Source organism: Kogia breviceps, chromosome 7 (assembly GCF_026419965.1).
Source record: "Kogia breviceps isolate mKogBre1 chromosome 7, mKogBre1 haplotype 1, whole genome shotgun sequence".
NCBI lineage: Eukaryota > Metazoa > Chordata > Mammalia > Artiodactyla > Physeteridae > Kogia > Kogia breviceps.
The window spans coordinates 10,322,800-10,343,596 of NC_081316.1; the positions used below are offsets into that span (position 1 = coordinate 10,322,800).

Here is a 20,797-nt window from a genome sequence, read left to right on the forward strand (position 1 = left end):
CAGAGAAAGGAAAGCCTCATGCAAGGAGACCAGGCACAATGCCGGTTTGTATTTCTCAACAGCGGTTCAACAGAGAATCTGAGGTGGCCTGTGTGACCGACAGAGGGTAAAATATCTTCCCAAACACCAAGTCTCCCGTGTACCCTGCAGCCAGCCTCCCACCTCAAGGCCCCAGTCCCTTGGAATCAACACCATCCATTAGCAAGAACCTTCATTGATGGAAAAATCTGCTCCAAATAGCAGAACAAATAAACAAAACTCAGAGATTATCACAACAAGCTTTAACCCTCATACTTCACCTATGCCCCTGTTGAGAGCAGGGTCCGCTCTGTTACTTAAACTGATTATTGCATAAATGAATATCACTTAGCATATCACTGCTCCTACCACCCCCCCCAGAAAAAATAAACACTACACAAAATATAAACTTACCCCCAATAAAAGTCAACATTAACTTAAGAATACTACTGGATTCCTATAGCACTAGGTTACTACAGTACAGTAACAGTTACTACACTAACCTACGATATTATTATCCTCTTCCAACCTATTTACAAAATATCCTCATTCTGAGGTTCTGGAAGTGTTAATTGTTGCATTCGATTCCTCTTCTTGAGGTAGTTCAAAGTCGTGAAAAACAAGCAAATTTACATATTTTTATATACTGCCACTGATGGGTAAATTATCATAAAAGGCCTACAACCAAAATCCTCATCCTTTGATGTGCAGGTCAGATTGTACAAGCTTTTCCCCTCAGATCATACAAATTAATCTAAAACTGGAAACACAGAGATTAACAGTCATACAAAAATAAAGATAAGAACAAGCAGGAAAAAAAAAAACAACCAAAAACATAAAAAGGAATCTGTAAAAAGCATCACACTAACAGTCTTAAACTTTGCTGAAGACAGACAATACACTTGGTTTACTAAAGCAATAAGCATTTTATAAAGTACTCCAGAAATAACGCTTAGGAAAATAGGTGGATATTTTTAGGTGAGAGCACAAAACTAAAATCATCTCATTCTCTGGCAAAGAGTTCTCCCAGAATGTCATGTCCACAAGAAGTGATGTTTGGCAAAACTGTGTCTGGACTGACTCAGCCACCAGCTCGTATTCAGGTGGCTTTTCCTCAGGTTTGCCTCATTGGTGCAAGGATATTTGCAGACGCCTGCTCGAGGCAGTCCAGGGAACCCTGAGGGCTGTCGGCTGGCTTTTTGGGCTGTGTGTTGATGTCCTCCAGCACCTGTTGCCAATGTCTCAGTTTTGTTAAGTGCTTCTGAACCAGAGCATCCTTGCGCTGTAATTCATTCCTCAGTTCCGAGACATCCTCTTTGATAACTTGCTCTGGTTTCTGAACAGGTAACTGCAAACTGAAATTTCTTTAGGAATTTCTGGATACACTGATCAACACCAGTTGGAATTTCTTCCTGATCTGTACTATTGACATATTCCTGACTCACCAGAGAAGCAAAACAAGGCTCGAAAGATGACTCCAGCTCATCCACCAAGGTACTGTAAGAAGTTCTTGGAATGCCTGGTGTGGCCCGAAGAAGCCCCCACGGGGGTGGCGGGGGTCCAGGTGGCTGCGCCGAGAACATGCCTCCCAGCAGAGCCCCCGTTTCTAAAAATCCATAACTCTTAACTCATAACCAATCTTGTTTTCTATGACACCTTCCACTCCCCTCACCTGATTATTTTCAGTCACTTCCTAGATATTATATCGTTTCATCCATAAATATTTCAATATGTATATAAAATATAAGGACTCTTTAAAAACATAACAAAAAATGCCAATTTTATATCTGAAATTGACATCAACATTCAAATGTTAAAAAAAAAAAAATAGAGGTAGCAATAATCCAGACTCTTCAGAAGGAGTCGTGTCGTCTTCCAGAATAAGAAAGCACTGGCAGTAATACCTAGTGGGCTTTGGTCTCTGTGCCTTGGACTTCTCATGGGTGAATTAAATGAGAGAGTTAAGATGATAGTTAAGTTTTCATCTAGCTCAGATATTCTAATAGTTTTCAAAGCTAAATGGATTATCTTGTACCTATGGGTCTGGGTACCCTTAAACATGCCCTCAAAGTTTTTATTAATAATTTCAGTAGTAGTTCACTTATCTCCCCTACCAGAATGTACACTTCTTGAGGATCAAGAATTTATCTCTTGGGCTTCCCTGGTGGCGCAGTGGTTGAGAATCCGCCTGCCGATGCAGGAGACACGGGTTCGTGCCCCGGTCCGGGAAGATCCCACGTGCCGCGGAGCGGCTGGGCCCGTGAGCCATGGCCGCTAGGCCTGTGCGTCCGGAGCCTGTGCTCCGCAACGGGAGAGGCCACAGCAGTGAGAGGCCCGCATACCGCAAAAAAAAAAAAAAAAAAAAAAAAAAAAGAATTTATCTCTTATTCACTGCCAGATCCTCAGAGCCTAGTGGGCAAATTGTGAAGGGCCTTCTGTGCTGAGCCAAGGAGTCTGAACTTTATCCTAAAAGAATGAGGAGTCATGGAAGGAATTTAGTGAGAGAAGATGCATCACCAGATGTGCTCTTAAGAAAGATTGGATTTGTGCTACAAACAGTAAATGCTGGAGAGAGCGTGGAGAAAAGGGAACCCTCTTGCACTGTTGGTGGGAATGTAAATTGATACAGCCACTATGGAGAACAGTATGGAGGTTCCTTAAAAAACTAAAAATAGGGGCTTCCCTGGTGGCACAGTGGTTGAGAATCCGCCTGCCGATGCAGGGGATACCGGTTCGTGCCCCGGTCCGGGAAGATCCCACATGCCGCGGAGCGGCTGGGCCCGTGAGCCATGGCCGCTGAGCCTGCGCGTCCGGAGCCTGTGCTCCACAACGGGAGAGGCCACAGCGGTGAGGGGCCCGCGTACCACAAAAAAACAAAAAAACAAAAAAAAAAAAACTAAAAATAGAACTACCATACGACCCAGCAATCCCACTACTGGGCATATACCCTGAGAAAACCATAATTCAAAAAGAGTCATGTACCAAAACGTTCATTTCCGCTCTATTTACAATAGCCAGGACATGGAAGCAACCTAAGTGTCCATCAACAGATGAATGGATAAAGAAGATGTGGCACATATATGCAATGGAATATTACTCAGCCATAAAAAGAAACGAAATTGAGCTATTTGTAGTGAGGTGGCTGGACCTAGAGTCTGTCGTACAGAGCAAAGTAAGTCAGAAAGAGAAAAACAAATACAGTATACTAACATATATATATGGAATCTAAAAAAAAAAAATGGTCATGAAGAACCTAGGGGCAGGACAGGAATAAAGACGCAGACCTACTAGAGCATGGACTTGAGGACACGGGGAGGGGGAAGGGTAAGCTGGGACGAAGTGAGAGAGTGGCATGGGCATATATACACTACCAAATGTAAAATAGATAGCTAGTGGGAAGCAGCCGCCTAGCACAGGGAGATCAGCTCCATGCTTTGTGACCACCTAGAGGGGTGGGATAGCGAGGGTGGGAGGGAGGGAGCTGCAAGAGGGAAGAGACATGGGGATATAGGTACATGTATAACTGATTCACTTTGTTATAAAGCAGAAACTAACACACCATTGTAAAGCAATTATACTCCAATAAAAAATGTTTAAAAAAAGATTGGATTTGTGGAAGGTGAGCGTAGTGAATGGGAGGTCAATTAGGGAGTTACTCCTGTGATACTGAGCTGAAGCAGCAAAGCTATGAACTAAGGCAATGGCTATGGAGATGGAAAGTAGGGAGCATATGAAAGAGAAGTAGAATTAACTGGGCTTTAGAGAGGCATTCAAACAGAGACCACTTTGAGAAGCCCAAATATGGCCAATGGAAGGAAATTATAGACTTCATTCACATTTGGACTGAGAGCATTAATCCCCTCTTGGCATGCTCTAACCCTTGGTACAAGAGCAGCCAAGTGATCAAGATGTGGTGGGACAGTTGTGGGAGTGAAGCATGGTAAGTGACGCTGGTCACCACTAGAAGGTTCGGTGTAAATTATTCTTTCAGTACAGTCAGGATTTGGCCAATCAAATGGCAACTAGCACAATGCCTGCTACTTGGTAGATATTCAGGCAACAGATCCAAGTCTCTTGAGCACTTCAATAAACATGGATTACATAATTTAATGTGTGATAGAATCCTTAAACCCACAAAAGCCGAAGTCCAAAGTCTCCAAGAGGTTCAGTAACTTGCCCATATTCACTAGGTTAACGGGTGATAGAGCCAGGCTTTGGGCACAGACAGAGTGACTCTGAGAGTTCATGCTGTAAAAACTCCTGTGCCATACAGCCTATCACCTTGCCAATCCTCCTAGGAAAAAGATGAAGGAAGACAGCCATTTAATACTGGCAGATCACCAAATATAAGAAGAGGAGGCCATAAAATATGACGTTATAACAACCTTTTGTTGTTCAGCCAGAGTCCCTGCCAGGGCATCTACTTCCTGGAGGAGAAGGGATTTGACTTCTGTAGAATCACTCTGTGACTGAGCTCAAGGAGAACATATAAAGAGCTGTCTAAAATGATGGTCTAGAACCAGAGGGTAATACCTGTGAGCTTTCTTCTAATAACCACCACGGGGTTAATAAAGTGAGGCAGGTAGTTAATCATGTTAATAAACTGAGGCATGTGAATGTCTTTGATGATGTTGAGGACAGAGCTTAAGTTGAGGAGCCTGGCTAGGTAAAGCCCCAAGAGGCCTTTAGGTATATGACAATGAGGACAGCTGCGCCAGGGAAAGAAGAAAGAGGGGCACCCCGATTTGAAGAAGTCTTGTAACAGGAATCATCCTGATAATCCCTTTTATGGCAATTCCCTTCACAGTTCAAAAGGCATATGCGTGTGCATTTCCCACGTGCTCTTCCAGCACCACTGAGGCAGCCAAGTCTAGTGTCATTAGCCCTATTGTACAAAGGGAGAGACTGAGATTTATAGTAAGTGGGAGATCCAGGATGCAAAGCCAGGTTTTCACACTCTAAGATCAGCTCCAGGTTTGGAACAGATGGTCCCCAGACTCACGGAAGTAAACAAATGCTAAGTCCCAAGAGGAAGAAACTTGAAAGATTAAATGTTCTCAACTGGGAAGCTCAATACGGTACACTCAACTCAGTCCTCAGTGTCTGAGACTCTCACGAGAATGGGTCTTAGTCCCACAGCCCTCAAAACTAAACCCCCCTTATTTGTAGCAAAAGCAAAATACCACCTTGCTACAAGTGTAGAAAGGGCTATTCAAACATAAACAGGACTTAGTTAAAAAGTAACTCGTCATATTTTTCTAAGCAGACGCTTGTGGTGGTGTCTGGAAGGAAAATCCAAGTCTATTTGTTAGAGAAATACAACAGGAATTGTGTCCTTTGCAGGCTGCAGAAGAATCCTCCTCCAGAAAATCAGGAGTGGAAACAGAGTAGCAGGATCTGCTGATGGGGTGAGTTGGGAACACTTTGGACGTCAGTTCTTTTTTTGTTGTTGTTCGCGGTACGCGGGCCTCTCACTGCCGTGGCCTCTCCCGTTGCGGAGCACAGGCTCCGGACGCGCAGGCTCAGCGGCCATGGCTCACGGGCCCAGCCACTCCGCGACATGTGGGATCTTCCCGGACCGGGGCACGAACCCTGCATCGGCAGGCGGACTCTCAACCACTGCGCCCCCAGGGAAGCCCTGGACATCAGTTCTTAATGCCTCGAATATTGTCAGTGCTGGGTGAAAGTTTTGCAACTGAAATACTTCATCTTAGTTACCAGTTAACATTTCTGGGAAAAGAAGAGGTCAGATCTAGACTCAAAATTTACCTTACTTAAGAATATCTTTCAGTAGAACAGTGGTTACCAGGGGCCAGAGGTGGAGGAAATGTTGGTCAAAGGGCACAAACTTCCAACTATAAGAAAATGAGTTCTGGGGATCTAATGACAGCATAGTGACTATAGTTAGCAATTCTGTATCATGAACTTGAAAGTTGCTGTTAGAGTGGATTTTAGACTTTCTCACCGAAACAGCAACAACAACATGGCAGTTATGTGAGGTGAAGGATGTGTTAACATCCTTACTGGGATATAATTGACGTGTAACGTGTAAGTTTAAGGTGTGTAATGTGATGATTTGATACACACATATCCTCCTTAATTGTGTATAACATGAGTCCCTGTTGCCTCTTGCCCTTACTTGACGGGGCAACGTTCACGTGCTTCTATCCAAAGTACTTCCTTTGTTTGGAGTTACCTTCACTGGTTGTTCACATCTCTAGCTTATATAATCTCAAACCTGTTTCTAGTACCAATTTTATTTTTTTATTTTTTATTTATTTTTATTTTATTTTTTTTTTGGTATGCGGGCCTCTCACTGCTGTGGCCTCTCCCGTTGCGGAGCACAGGCTCCGGACGCGCAGGCCCAGCGGCCATGGCTCACGGGCTTAGTTGCTCCGCGGCATGTGGGATCTTCCCGGACCAGGGCACGAACTCGTGACCCCTGCATCGGCAGGCGGACTCTCAACCACTGCGCCACCAGGGAAGCCCTCTAGTACCAATTTTAAAACTACTTATTTCAGGCAAGATTTCTAGATCCTCTAACAAGATGAGATCATTCCCTGAACTCAAGTCAAACAGCATTTGGTTTGTATCTCCTCTTGGAGATGATTAACTCTGACTTTTATCACAGAGAATCACCGTTAACAGTTGAACTTGAGGACCGTGGATGCAACTTATTCACCGTTTTAGAAGTCTCTTAGTCTCTGAACATTGTTTTTAATAACTGGGATGCTCTATTTTTCCTTTGGATTGAATTGACCTCTTTTAACCCTTAAAATGGTAATACCCTTGTTTCTCTAATGTCTAGTAAAGGAGGTGTGGCTTTGATTTAGTAAAACTGGCAGCATTTTGACTTGCTGAGAGATGGTATGTGCTTTAAAGGCAATTTGGGGGTGTGAATATGTACAAAAATATTTAATAATTATAAAAAGGCATACAGAATATACAACAAACACATGTAACCACCAAATATAAAATATCACCAATACTGGTGAAGGTCTGATATTATACTGTGCTATAATTAATCAATAAGCTCTTTCCCTCAACATTATGTTTTTAAGATTTGGGTTGAGAAGTGTAACTTGTGAATTCATTTTCACTAACGCATGGTATTCTTCTCTATGCCATTATTTATTTAATCGTTAGTTGTTTAGTCTCTTTTTAGTCTTTGTCTATTATATCACATGGTTTGATTTATATTTATAAAATCCAGTTTCACAATCTTTGCACGTTAATGATGAGTTTAGTCCATTTATATTTATTCACCGTATTAATTCATTTGGATTTATTTATGCCTTCTCAGGTGATTTCTATTTGTCTTGATTTTTCCTACTATTCTTTTTATCTTCTTTATTATGTTTAGATTGATTGATTTTAAAAGTCCATTTATTCCCCTAAACTTAAAAATACTTCATTGTTATCTTTTTAACTTTTGAAAATACATACATCTAAGTAAAAGTACAAGAACTTTAGAGCACTCAATTTAATGAAGACTCCAGTATAATGTGTTAGTGTTAGCTGATATTTTTAATTATCACTTCCCCATAGGCAATATTATCAATATTTAATACAGCCTCTGTTTATCCCAATAGGTTATTTCCCACGTGTTTACCAGCTTCTAAGCTCACCATTTCTTCTTGCTTCTGAGACTTCGTTCAGAGATCACATTCCTCTCTTCTGAACAACAGTCTTTAGAAGCATCTTAAGTGCACAACTATAGATGGCAAACTCCATTTGTTCTTGCATGAAAATGTTTTATTTTATTCATGTTTTTCACTAACTTTTTTTTTTTTTTTTTCCGGTATACGGGCGTCTCACTGTTGTGGTCTCTCCCGTTGCGGAGCGCAGGCTCCGGACGCGCAGGCTCAGTGGCCATGGCTCACGGGCCCAGCCGCTCTGCGGCACGTGGGATCTTCCCGGACCGGGGCACGAACCTGTGTCCCCTGAATCGGCAGGCGGATTCTCAACCACTGTGCCACCAGGGAAGCCCCATATTTTTTAACATAAAACCTTCATAACAGTTAAAATGATAGTACAAGAAACATTGGTAAGCACTTCACCTAGATTAACCAATTCTTTTTTTTCTTTTTCTTTTCATTTAGCTTTATCTTTTTCATGCCAAAGGAATTTAATATTGATAAAAATAACATTATTTATTATGTACTCATTATTTAAATTCCCCTACTTGTCCCAACAGTATCTTTTGTAGATATTTTCTTCTCAGATTAAGGATCAATCAAGGATTGTGTATTAAATTTAGTTATAATATCTTTTTAGTCCTTTAAAATCTAAAACAGTTCCCAGTTTTGTTTTTGTTTGTCTTTTATGAAATTGAAAATTTTTTAGGTGTCCAAGCCAGTTGATTTGTAGAATTTCCTATCATCTGGATTTTTTCAGGTTGCTTCATCATGATTAGACTCAGGATAAATATTTCTGGCATTAAAACAATATAGGTGATGCTTTTGCCACCCCCCCCAACTTTGTATAATTGATATGTAGGTGTACAATTCTAGACTGTGGTTGTTTTCTCTCAGCACTTTAAGGATCTTATTCTGCTCTCTTCTGGGCTTTATTGTAACTGTTGGGAAGTCTGTTTTTTCAGACTGTTATTCCCTTCTCTCTGACTGCTTTTATGATCTTCTGTTTTCTTCTATTGTACGACTTTTTTTCACAATGGTATTTCTAGATGTGGAGAATTTTTATTTATTCTGCTTGAGAGTCTTCATACTTTCCAATTTTTAAATCTTTTGTCAGTTCTCAAAACTTCTCAGCCATCATTTCCTAAAACATTCTCTTTCTTTCTGACATGCTAATTTTATGCATTCTATTCTAACTTCCACATTTTTTAAAATATAAATTTATTTATTTTATTTATTTATTTCTGGCTGCATCGTGTTTTTCTTGCTGCGTGCGGGCTTTCTATAGTTGCAGTGAGTGGGGGCTACTCTTCGTTGTGGTGCGCGGGCTTCTCATTGCAGTGGCTTCTCTTGTGGCGGAGCACGGGCTCTAGGCACAGTAGTAGCTGCGGGCTCAGTAGTTGTTGCTCACGGGCTGTAGAGCACAGGCTCAGTAGTTGTGGCGCAGGGGCTTAGTTGCTCTGCGGCATGTGGGATCTTCCCGGACCAGGGCTCAAACCCGTGTCCCCTGCATTGTCAGGTGGATTCTTAACCACTGCGCCAACAGGGAAGCCCTAACTTCCACACTACTTAACTTTTCTCACATAGTTTCCATCTCCTTGTCAGTTTGTCCCATATTCTAGGGATTTTCTTCATATATGTCTTCCAGCTCACCAATTCTCTCTGCTATTTCTAATTTGTTGTTTAACACACCTACTGAGTCTTTCATTTAAATGACTATTTTTTTTAGGAAATCTATAATACTGTTCTATAATTCTTTTGGTAATCTTTGATAGTCTTTTCCCCTTGCTCTTATTTTCATTTTTAAAATTTCTTTAAATAATAAAAAAATCTATTCTATATTCTGTACCTGATAATTCCAATATCCCAAACCCTGTGTTATTCAGTTCTGCTATTTGTTGTTTCTGCTAAGTTTTGTTCAGGATAACTTTTTTCTTTGTATTTTTTTATTTTTTGAATTATAATATTATTTTTACTGATATTACCTGCAGGAATCCTAAGGTAATTTGGATTCTTGTTATTTTCCTACTCATGATCTTACTTTGTCTCTGCTAGATAGCAAAGGTATTCACAACCCAGCACAATATTCTGTTAATTTCTTACATAGTAATATAAATTTATAAACTCCAAACCCATGTGAATTCAGTGTGGGAGTTACAGATACTCAGGTAGGACTCTTTTTTGGCCAAAACAGAAGCTCTTTTTCCATCAAGGTGATTTTTTTCTAAGCCATCGTTACTAAAATTCTATATTTGGGTCCATCTATACTCTGCACTCTGCATATCCAAGACATAGTTTCCATCCCCCACTGAGGTCTTTAAACCAAAGCTCTATTCTTAATGTAATGACAGAAGTCCTTGTGACAGCCTCAGTACTATCTCACGACCACAACTCTGGTTTGCAGGTTCCTTTTCAGTCTTCAGTGCTAGGCATTTTTCTTACTTGCTTCTGAGCTCAGTATGGCTTTACAATGGTGTTTGTTATATTTTACCAAGCACTTTCAGGTGTTTTGTGCAGTCTCATTTTCTCATTATCTTTCATATTATACAGCCTGGAGCACAAGGATGAAGGGAATTTTCAACAGTAATTCTTGCCACCTTCTCACTTGGTTTGAATTGCCCCTCAAGGGACAAAAATTTCCACTGTGGGTTTATGTTCAAGAAGATGGATTTCAGACTCTAAAAGCAATTACCAAAGGAGGATTCTCAAAAACTATTTTGTTAAAGGCATTGTCACTGGTATTAAATACTCAGCATCCAAAGCATATTGAATTTGACAATATTCATTGAAATGTGAAATTTCTGGTGACATATTAGTCAATATTTTGGGAAGGATACTGCCTATAAAATGGATCCTCTTATTTTGCAGCCACATCCTCACGTAGAATTAGTTGTCATTTGTATTCATGATGGTTAGATTTAGAGAACGTTACTTTAAATGCTTAATTTCTTTTAACGCCCCAGAAGACAAAGCATAGAGAATAAAAAAAGACGTTGAACTGTATCAGTTATGCTTTCTTTTTTGGAAAATAATGCATTCTAAACCATATAGTGACTCACAACTCACAAGACTTAGTCTTGCCTAAGCAGTATTCCAAATTACGATGTATCAGAAGATTAAAGGTCACTCATGAATAATCAAAAGCATGACTGCAATGAGAGTTGATCGAAATAACATTAGCAGTTATAATAAAAAAAATCCCCAAATCTCAGTGACTTATCACAACAGAAGTTCCCAATCACATAAAATCTAGTGCAGAAGAGGGGCTGCTCGCAGAGTGACTGCTCTGCACAGTCATTCAGGAACACGGTGTGAAGGAGAACGCAATGAGCAACGCAGGTAGCGTTGCCTGACTTAGCAAATAAAAATATAGGAGTCTCAGTTAAATGTGAGTTTCAAATAGACAGTGAGTAATTTTTTTTTTTTTTTTTTTTTTGTGGTACACGGGCCTCTCACTGTTGTGGCCTCTCCCGTTGTGGAGCACATGCTCCGGACGCGCAGGCTCAGCGGCCATGGCTCACGGGCCCAGCCGCATGTGGGATCTTCCCGGACCGGGGCACGAACCCGCGTCCCCTGCATCGTCAGGCGGGCTCTCAACCACTGCGCCACCAGGGAAGCCCAGAGTAATTTTTTAATATACGTATTTCCCATGCAATATTTACATTATACTTATACTAAAAAATTACACGTTGTTTATCCACAATTCAAATTTAACTGGGTGTCCTTCATTTTATCCGGCAGCCCTAATACATGGCTTCCGAAGTTTCCATGAATGTCAGTGTCCAGCCAACAGATGAGGTAGAAAGGGAGCAGAAAGTCATATGCTTGCAGTCTGAGGGGAGCAGAGAGGAGCTGGTTCAGGCCTAGAAGCAGCATTCATTCCACTTGCCCGTGTTCCATTGGCAGAACATGGTACCATGGCCACACTTAAGACAGTTTGGTTGGCAGTGTGCTCTAACTGTGTCCAGAAGAAAGATCTATTGATGAGCAGCAAGTCAGTTTCTGCCATGGCAAAGGTCCATGATACATTACTCCACAATGAGCAGTGCTCAGCAATATAGAGTGGTATTTAAGAGTAAAGGCACTAGAATAGGGGAGTTTGAGAGCTTGCAGAATATGAAAACTTATGGACGAAAACAACTCAGCTGTACCAGGTACAGGGGTAGTATAACTCAAAGTGGAAAATAAAGAGATCTATAATTTAAAATAAGCTCTCATTATATGTTAATAAAATTATTGTAAGATGAATTGTCCTGCAGCTAGGCTATAACTGAAAAGAAAAACAAAGGAATGGGAAATGCAAGACTATCTCTCAGAAATACATAAATGCATAAATATACACACATTTATATATATATTATATATATGGCTTGTGAGGAAGTGAGTTCCATACTAAGGATAATAGTATAGAGATACTCATAAACCTTCATATATATATGGATCATAAACAAACCTCAGAGACTTCCTCTAATTAATGCTACTAACTTCAGGAACTTGACCAGGATTAAAATGATAAATGGCTGAGAAAAACTATAGGTTGTTGAAAAGATACAAAATCACATTTGAATATTGGTTTAAGCAAATATGGATGCTTGTATAATATATTGGCAACGTATTTTAGTCTATGTTTCTTAGAATCACACATATTAGAAATCAGTCTTCTTCTATGAAATCTTACTTATTTTGGAAATGAGTCGATGGCGCACATGTCACTGTTTATGTGGTGGTTTCTTATCAAGAAAATAGAAGAAATACTTCGAAAGCAATAAACCCTGTTGTGAGTGCTTGCCTTGAAAATCTAATTCAAAAAAGGTGACTGGGGCTTCCCTGGTGGCGCAGTGGTTGGGAGTCCGCCTGCCGATGCAGGGGACACGGGTTCGTGCCCTGGTCCGGGAGGATCCCACATGCCGCGGAGCAACTAAGCCCGTGAGCCATGGCCGCTGAACCTGCGCGTCCGGAGCCTGTGCTCCGCAACGGGAGAGGCCACAACAGTGAGAGGCCCGCGTACCACAAAAAAAAAAAAAAAAAAAAAAAAAAAAAAAAAGGTGACTGGAATGTAAACTTTTCTATTCAAGAAGTCATAAAGTTTTCCTTTCTTTTCTTGTTCCCCCTCTTGGTCCTTTCTAGACTTTCAGTACTCATGACACAAAGAAATAGCACTGAAATCACTGAATTCTTTCTCCTGGGATTTGGTGCGCGACACAAGTTTCGGTATGTCCCGTTCACTGTATTTCTAGTCATCTATGGGACCTCTGTGGTGGGTAATGTTGGAATGATCCTAGTCATCAAGGCAGATTCCAGACTCCAAACCCCCATGTACTTTTTCCTACAACAGTTGGCTTTCGTTGACATCTGTTATACCTCTGCTGTCACTCCCAAGATGCTGCAAAACTTCATAGTAGAAAACAAATCAATGTCATTCAAGGGTTGTGTTATGCAATTATTGGTTTATGCAACATTTGCGACCAGTGACTCTTACCTCCTGGCTGCTATGGCAGTGGACTGTTATGTGGCCATCTGTAACCCACTTTGCTATCCCATCGTCATGGCGCAAAGAGTCTGCATCCAGTTGGTAGCTGGTTCATATGTAATGGTCTCAATAGATGCTTCTGTGCACACAGGTTTTACATTTTCCCTGGTCTTCTGCAAGGGTAGTACCATCAATCACTTTCTCTGCGATGTTCCTCCAGTTCTTGCCCTTTCATGCTCCAACATTGACAACAACAACATGCTACTTGTTGTCTTTGTGGGATTTAACTTAATTTTTGCTGTGTTGATCATCATCTTTTCCTGGGAGAATATCATAGCTGCCGTCCGAAAGATGTCTTCTACTGCAGGAAGAAAAAAAGCCTTCTCAACCTGACAGCTGTCACCATTTTCTGTGGAGCCCTCTCTTACATGTACTTACAGTCTCATTCTAATAATTCCCAAGAGAATATGAAAGTGGCCTCTGTATTTTATGGCATTGTGATTCCCACGTTGAACCCTCTGATCTACAGTTTGAGAAATAAGGAGGTAAAAGAAGCTCTAAAGGTGAAAAGGAAAACATTCTCCTAGATTAGACCCAAATTGTTAAAATTCAGCACATTAAAGCATCCAGCAGAGATGTTTGACCACTATTTAATATTTCTGAAATAGGCAACACATTCACATCTTAAACCAGTGTTACTTCCTTCAATAGATAATTTCTTTGAAACCAAGAAATATAGTAATGTCTCATAAGACTAATTTTCTCATGGATTTAGTTTGAGAAACATATCCCATACTACCCATCAAAAGGCGCTTTACTGAGATTATTTAAAATATTAGCTATGTGTAGACTTGACAAAGTATATAGTTATTTCAAATATATTTCAGATCTATTTTTAAAGACTAGAAAACCCAATTTTGCATGTAATCAGTTTTAAAATTGAGGTTTGTGATTTCCTGTTCATTTAAACAAGTTCCCTAAATTGTCAAGAAGGCGGCTCTTCCAGGGTCCCATGATCCAGGGACACCTTCCCCGGGAGAACACACGGCACACCTCAGGCTGGTGCAACGTCATGCAGGCCTCTGCCGCCGCAGGCTCGCCTCTCAGCGAAGAACGGATGCCCTCAGGCAACCTACATGCAGAGACGGGGCCAAATCCAAAGCTGAACCCCAGGAGCTGTGCGAACAAAGGAGAAAGGGAAATCTCTCCCCGCAGCCTCAGGAGCAGTGGATTAAATCTCCACAATTAACTTGATGTACCTGCATCTGTGGAATACCTGAATAGACAATGAATCATCCCAAATTGAGGAGGTCGACTTTGGGAGCAATGATATATGTATATTATTTTCCTTTTCCTTTTTTTGTGAGTGTGTATGTGTATGCTTCTGTGTGTGATTTTGTCACTATAGCTTTACTTTTACCATTTGTCCTAGGGTTCTGTCTGTCCATTTTTGTTTGTTTGTTTTTTGTTCTTTTAGTATAGTTTTTAGCACTTCTTATCATTGGTGGATTTGTTTTTTGGTTTGGTTGCTATCTTCTTTCTTTCTTTTTATTACTTAAAAATTTTTTTTAATTTTTTATTTTAATAACTTTGTTTTATTTTATCTTATCTCCTTTCTTTCTTGCTTTCTTCCTTTCTTTCTTCCTTTCCTTTCCTTTCTTTCTCACTTTTTTTTTTTTTTTTTTTTTTGTGGTACGTGGGCCTCTCACTGTCGTGGCCTCTCCCGTTGCGGAGCACAGGCTCTGGACGCGCAGGCTCAGTGGCCATGGCTCACGGGCCCAGCCGCTCCGTGGCATGTGGGATCTTCCCGGACCGGGGCACGAACCCGTGACCCCTGCATCGCCAGGTGGATTCTCAACCACTGCGCCACCAGGGAAGCCCCTCTTTCTCACTTTTATTCTGAGCCGTGTGAATGACAGGCTCTTGGTGCTCCAGCCAGGTGTCAGGGCTGTGCCTCTGAAGTGGGAGAGCCAAATGCAGGACACTGGTACACAAGAGACCTCCCAGCTCTACACAATACCAAACAGCAAAAATCTCCCAGAGATCTCCATCTCAACCCTAAGACCTAGCTCCACTCAATGACCATCAAGCTCCAGTGCTGGACACCCTATGCCAAACAACTAGCAAGACAGGAACACAACTCCACCCATTAGCAGAGAGGCTGCCTAAAAACATAATAAGGCCACAGACATCCCAAAACACACCACCAGACATAGACCTGCCCACCAGAAAGGCAAGATCCAGCTTCATCCAACAGAACACAGGCACTAGTCCCCTTCACCAGGAAGCCTACACAACCAACTGAACCAACTTTAGCTACTGGGGGCAGACACCAAAAACAACGGGAACTACGAACCTGCTGCCTGTGAAAAAGAGACCCCAAACACAGTAAGTTAAGCAAAATGAGAAGACAGAGAAACACACAGCAGATGAAGGAGCAAGGTTAAAAACCCACCAGACCTGACAAATGAGGAGGAAATATGCAGTCTACCTGAAAAATAATTCAGAATAATGATAGTAAAAATCTTTCCAAAATCTTGGAAATAGAATGGAGAAAATACAAACGTTTAACAAGCATCTAGAAAAACTAAAGAGCAAACAAACAGTGATGAACAACACAATAAATGAAATTAAAAATGCTCTAGAAGGGATCAATAGCAGAATAAGTGAGGCGGAAGAATGGATAAGTGACCTGGAAGATAAAATAGTGGAAATAACTACTGCAGAGCAGAATAAAGAAAAAAAATGAAAAGAATTGAGGGCAGTCTCAGAGACCTCTGGGACAACATTAAACACACCAACATTCGAATTACAGGGGTCCCAGAAGAAGAGAAAAAGAAAGGGACTGAGAAAATATTTGAAGAGATTATAGTTGAAAACTTCCCTAATATGGGAAAGGAAATGGTTAAGTCCAAGAAGCACAGAGAGTCCCATACAGGATAAACCCAAGGAGAAACACGCCAAGACACATATTAATCAAACTATCAAAAATTAAATACAAAGAAACAATATTAAAAGCAGCAAGGGAAAAAACAACAAATAACATACAAGGGAATCCCCATAAGGTTAACAGCTGACCTTTCAGCAGAAATTCTCCATGCCAGAAGGGAGTGGCAGGACATATTTAGAGTGATGAAGGGGAAGAACCTACAACCAAGATTACTCTACCCAGCAAGGATCTCATTCAGATTTGACAGAGAAATTAAAACCTTTACAGACAAGCAAAAGCTAAGAGAATTCAGCACCACCAAACCAGCTTTACAACAAATGCTAAATGAACTTCTCTAGGCAGGTAACACAAGAGAAGGAAAAGACCTACAATAACAAACCCAAAGCAATTTAGAAAATGGTAATAGGAACATATATATCGATAATTGCCTTAAATGTAAATGGATTAAATGCTCCAACCAAAAGACATAGATTGGCTGAATGGATACAAAAACAAGACCCATATATATGCTGTCTATAAGAGACCCACTTCAGACCTAGGGACACATACAGACTGAAAGTGAGGGGATGGAAAAAGATATTCCATGCAATTGGAAATCAAACAAAAGCTGGAAAAGCAATTCTCATATCAGACAAAATAGACTTTAAAACAAAGACTATTATAAGAGACAAAGAAGGACACTACATAATCATCAAGGGATCAATACAAGAAGAAGATATAACAATTGTAAATATTTATGCACCCAACATAGGAGCACCTCAATACATAAGGCAAATGCTAACAGCCGTAAAAGGAGAAATTGACAGTAACACAATCATAGTGGGGAATTTAACACCCCATTTTCACCAATGGACAGGTCATCCAAAATGAAAATACATAAGGAAACAAAGCTTTAAATGATACATTAAACAAGATGGACTTAATTGATATTTATAGGACATTCCATCCAAAAACAACAGAATACACTTTCTTCTCAAGTGCCCATGGCACATTCTCCAGGATAGATCATATCTTGGGTCACAAATCAAGCCTTGGTAAATTTAAGAAAATTGAAATTGTATCAAGTATCTTTTCCGACCAGAAGGCTATGAGACTAGATCTCAATTACAGGATAAAATCTGTAAAAAATACAAACACATGGATGCTAAACAATACACTACTAAATAACCAAGAGATCAAAGAGGAAATTAAAAAAAATACCTAGAAACAAATGATAATGAAAACATGGCGACCCAAAACCTATGAGATGCAGTGAAAGCAGTTCTAAGAGGGAAGTTTATAGCAATACACTCCTACCTTAAGAAACAAGAAACATCTCAAATAAACAACCTCACCTTACACCTAAAGCAATTAGAGAAAGAAGAACAAAGAAATCCCAAAGTTAGCTGAAGAAAAGAAATCATAAAGATCAGATCAGAAATACATGAAAAAGAAATGAAGGAAATGATAGCAAAGATCAATAAAACTAAAAGCTGGTTCTTTGAGAAGATAAACAAAATTGATAAACCATTAGCCAGACTCATCAAGAAAAAAAGGGAGAAGACTCAAATCAATAGAATTAGAAATGAAAAAGAAGAAGTCACAACAGACATTGCAGAAATACAAAGGATCATGAGCAATTACTACAAGGAACTCTATGCCTATAAAATGGACAACCTGGAAGAAATGGACAAATTCTTAGAAATGCACAACCTTCTGAGACTGAACCAGAAAGAAATAGAAAATATAAACAGACCAACCACAAGCACTGAAATTTAGACTGTGATTAAAAATCTTCCAACAAACAAAAGCCCAGGACCAGATGGCTTCACAGGTGAATTCTATCAAACATTAGGGAAGAGCTAACACCTTTACTTCTCAAACTCTTCCAAAATATAGCAGAGGGGGGAACACTCCCAAACTCATTCTATGAGGCCACCATCACCCTGATACCAAAACCAAAGACGTCACAAAGAAAGAAAACTACAGGCCAATATCACTGATGAACATAGATGCAAAAATCCTCAACAAAATATTAGCAAACAGAATCCAACAGGACATTAAAAGGATCATACACTATGATCAAGTCAGGTTTATCCCAGGAATGCAAGGATTCTTCAGTATACACAAGTCAATCAATGTTATACACCATATTAACAAATTGAAGAATAAAAACCATATGATCATCTCAATAGATGCAAAGAAAGCTTTCAACAAAATTCAACACCCATTTATGATAAAAACCTTCCAGAAAGTAGGCATAGAGGGAACTTACCTCAACATTATAAAGGCCATATATGACAAACCCACAGCCAACATCGTTCTCAATGGTGAAAAACTGAAACCATTTCCACTAAGATCAGGAACAAGACAAGGTTGCCCACTCTCACCACTATTATTCAACATAGTTTTGGACGTTTTAGCCACAGCAATCAGAGAAGAAAAAGAAATAAAGGAATACAAGTTGGAAAAGAAGAAGTAAAACTGTCACTGTCTGCAGATGACATGATACTATACATAGAGAATCCTAAACATGCCTCCAGAAAACTACTAGAGCTAATCAATGAATTTGGTAAAGTTGCAGGATACAAAATTAATGCACAGAAATCTCTTGCATTCCTATACACTAATGATGAAAAATCTGAAAGTGAAATTAAGAAAACACTCCCTACCATTGCAACAAAAAGAATAAAATATCTAGGAATAAACCTATTTAAGGAGACAAAAGACCTGTATGCAGAAAATTATAAGATACTGATGAAAGAAATTAAAGATGATACAAACAGATGGAAAGATATACCATGTTCTTGGATTGGAAGAATCAACATTGTGAAAATGACTATCCTACCCAAAGCAATCTACAGATTCAATGCAATCCCTATCAAACTACCACTGGCATTTTTCACAGAACTAGAACAAAAAGTCTCACAATTCGTATGGAAACACAAAAGACCCTGAATAGGGAGGGTGAGAGTGAGGGAGATGCAAGAGGGAAGAGATATGGGGATATATGTATATGTATAACTGATTCACTTTGTTATAAAGCAGAAACTAACACAGCATTGTAAAGCAATTATACTCCAATAAAGATGTTAAAAAGAAAAAAGGAGTCTCCTCATATGCTCTGTTCCAATTATTGCATAAACCTGAAATGTAAATAAATGTACTGCTTTGAAAAGCACCTTATGACTCAACTCAAGCTGTTACCCTTTCTACCTAATAGTTTTTTACTAGTTACCTTCTCTAACACTTGAAAACACCTATTTCTTATATGATAGTATGACTTCATTTTGGCATTAGTTACCCTGTTGATTCTGAAACCATCTCTTTCTTGAATAAGGTAAGGAGACTCTTACAAACATTTTCTACCTACTTCTCCATTAGAGTTAGAAAATCTGTAGGTGGATCTAAAAGCCCCCAAATTGGTCATTCATTTAGGAAAGGTATACCAGTTATTTTTGTGCAGACAGATAACTTTAAAGTACAGAAATTCACAGAGAAATTGAAGACATGCCAAGAGCCTTTTGAATCAGGAAGATAAACTATTTACAAAGAAGTTTTAGTTGATAGATTCAGGATAGGTGATGGAAAGTCCCACATGAATCTAAAGATGCCATGCTAGCTAGATTAATGAGCAAGTTTCACATTAAAAATAGTACTAGCCAATCTAATGAACTGGTCAGAAAATGCACTATTAAATAACAACACAAGGAGTATTGGGCAAAAAAAGAAAAAGAAGATTGTGAGATGATGGATATGTGAATGAGGTTGATAGGGGCGATAATTTCACAATGTATACCTGTATCAAAATACAAAGTTATATACCTTAAATGTATACAGATTTTATCAATTATACCTCAGTAAAGCTAGGGAGGAAATGATAAAACAAAATAAAAATTAATACAGGTTAGGAAGTCCAGTTGTCCAAATTGGAAATAGGGCACAAAATAGATAATCACGTAGTACTCTGCTTTCAATACTGAGGTGAAAGAAATCCCCAAAGGAAATATTTGGACATCCCAAATAGGAGGAAATAGTTCATCTGGGTTCTGACCAGGGAATAAGATTAGCAGTTGTTAGCAGTTGTCCAAGAGAGAATCCTTCCTTTCAAAGATTGTATAGAGTAGTAATGGTCTGATTTGCACAATCACATATGTTACATAAATCATCAGCTACACTTTAGTTTGGGTCCAGACTAGACTGAGGGGAGCAGAAAATAAAGATCCCAGTCGTGACTGAATCAGTATTTTGTGCATCCATTAGTGTATTTATTTGCAATGTCAAACATTTACTGATGGCCTAGTGTAGAATCACTGGACACCTGTAATTGAACCAGATACCGTCTCTAGGAAGAGACTGAGGAAGTAACTACATGATTCAAAAGGGGAGAAAAAAAAAAAAGATGCTGTTTTGCAAGGAAAGCTATGGATAGAGATGTAAGACTCATTCCCAGCCTAGAACAACAGCCCCAGAGCCTGAGAGAGCCAAGTGGAAGGGTAGCTAGAGACCAAGACAGGATGAAGACTAAACAAATATCCATGAAGCAGAAGTGCAAAGCTCAACTATCAAGAGGATACTCTCCTAAAAAGTGAAATCACTCAAGAATAAAATCAATGAACTATTGGGCTTCCCTGGTGGCGCAGTGGTTGAGAGTCCGCCTGCCGATGCGGGAGACACGGGTTCGTGCCCTGGTCCGGGAGGATCCCACATGCCGCGGAGCAACTAAGCCCATGGGCCATGGCC

At 39.8% G+C, this 20,797-nt stretch overlaps 1 protein-coding gene and 1 pseudogene across 1 annotated transcript; one reads left to right on the forward strand and one right to left on the reverse strand.

Moving 5' to 3' along the window:
* Positions 1-1,132: 1,132 nt before the first annotated feature.
* Positions 1,133-4,612, reverse strand: LOC131759691 (mediator of RNA polymerase II transcription subunit 28 pseudogene; annotated as a pseudogene).
* An 8,183-nt stretch (positions 4,613-12,795) lies between these two features.
* On the forward strand, positions 12,796-13,712 carry OR5AK2 (olfactory receptor family 5 subfamily AK member 2). Its single transcript, XM_059069107.1, is given in 2 exon segments — positions 12,796-13,513; positions 13,516-13,712. Coding segments are annotated over 2 exon segments (915 nt in total).
* Positions 13,713-20,797: the final 7,085 nt, after the last annotated feature.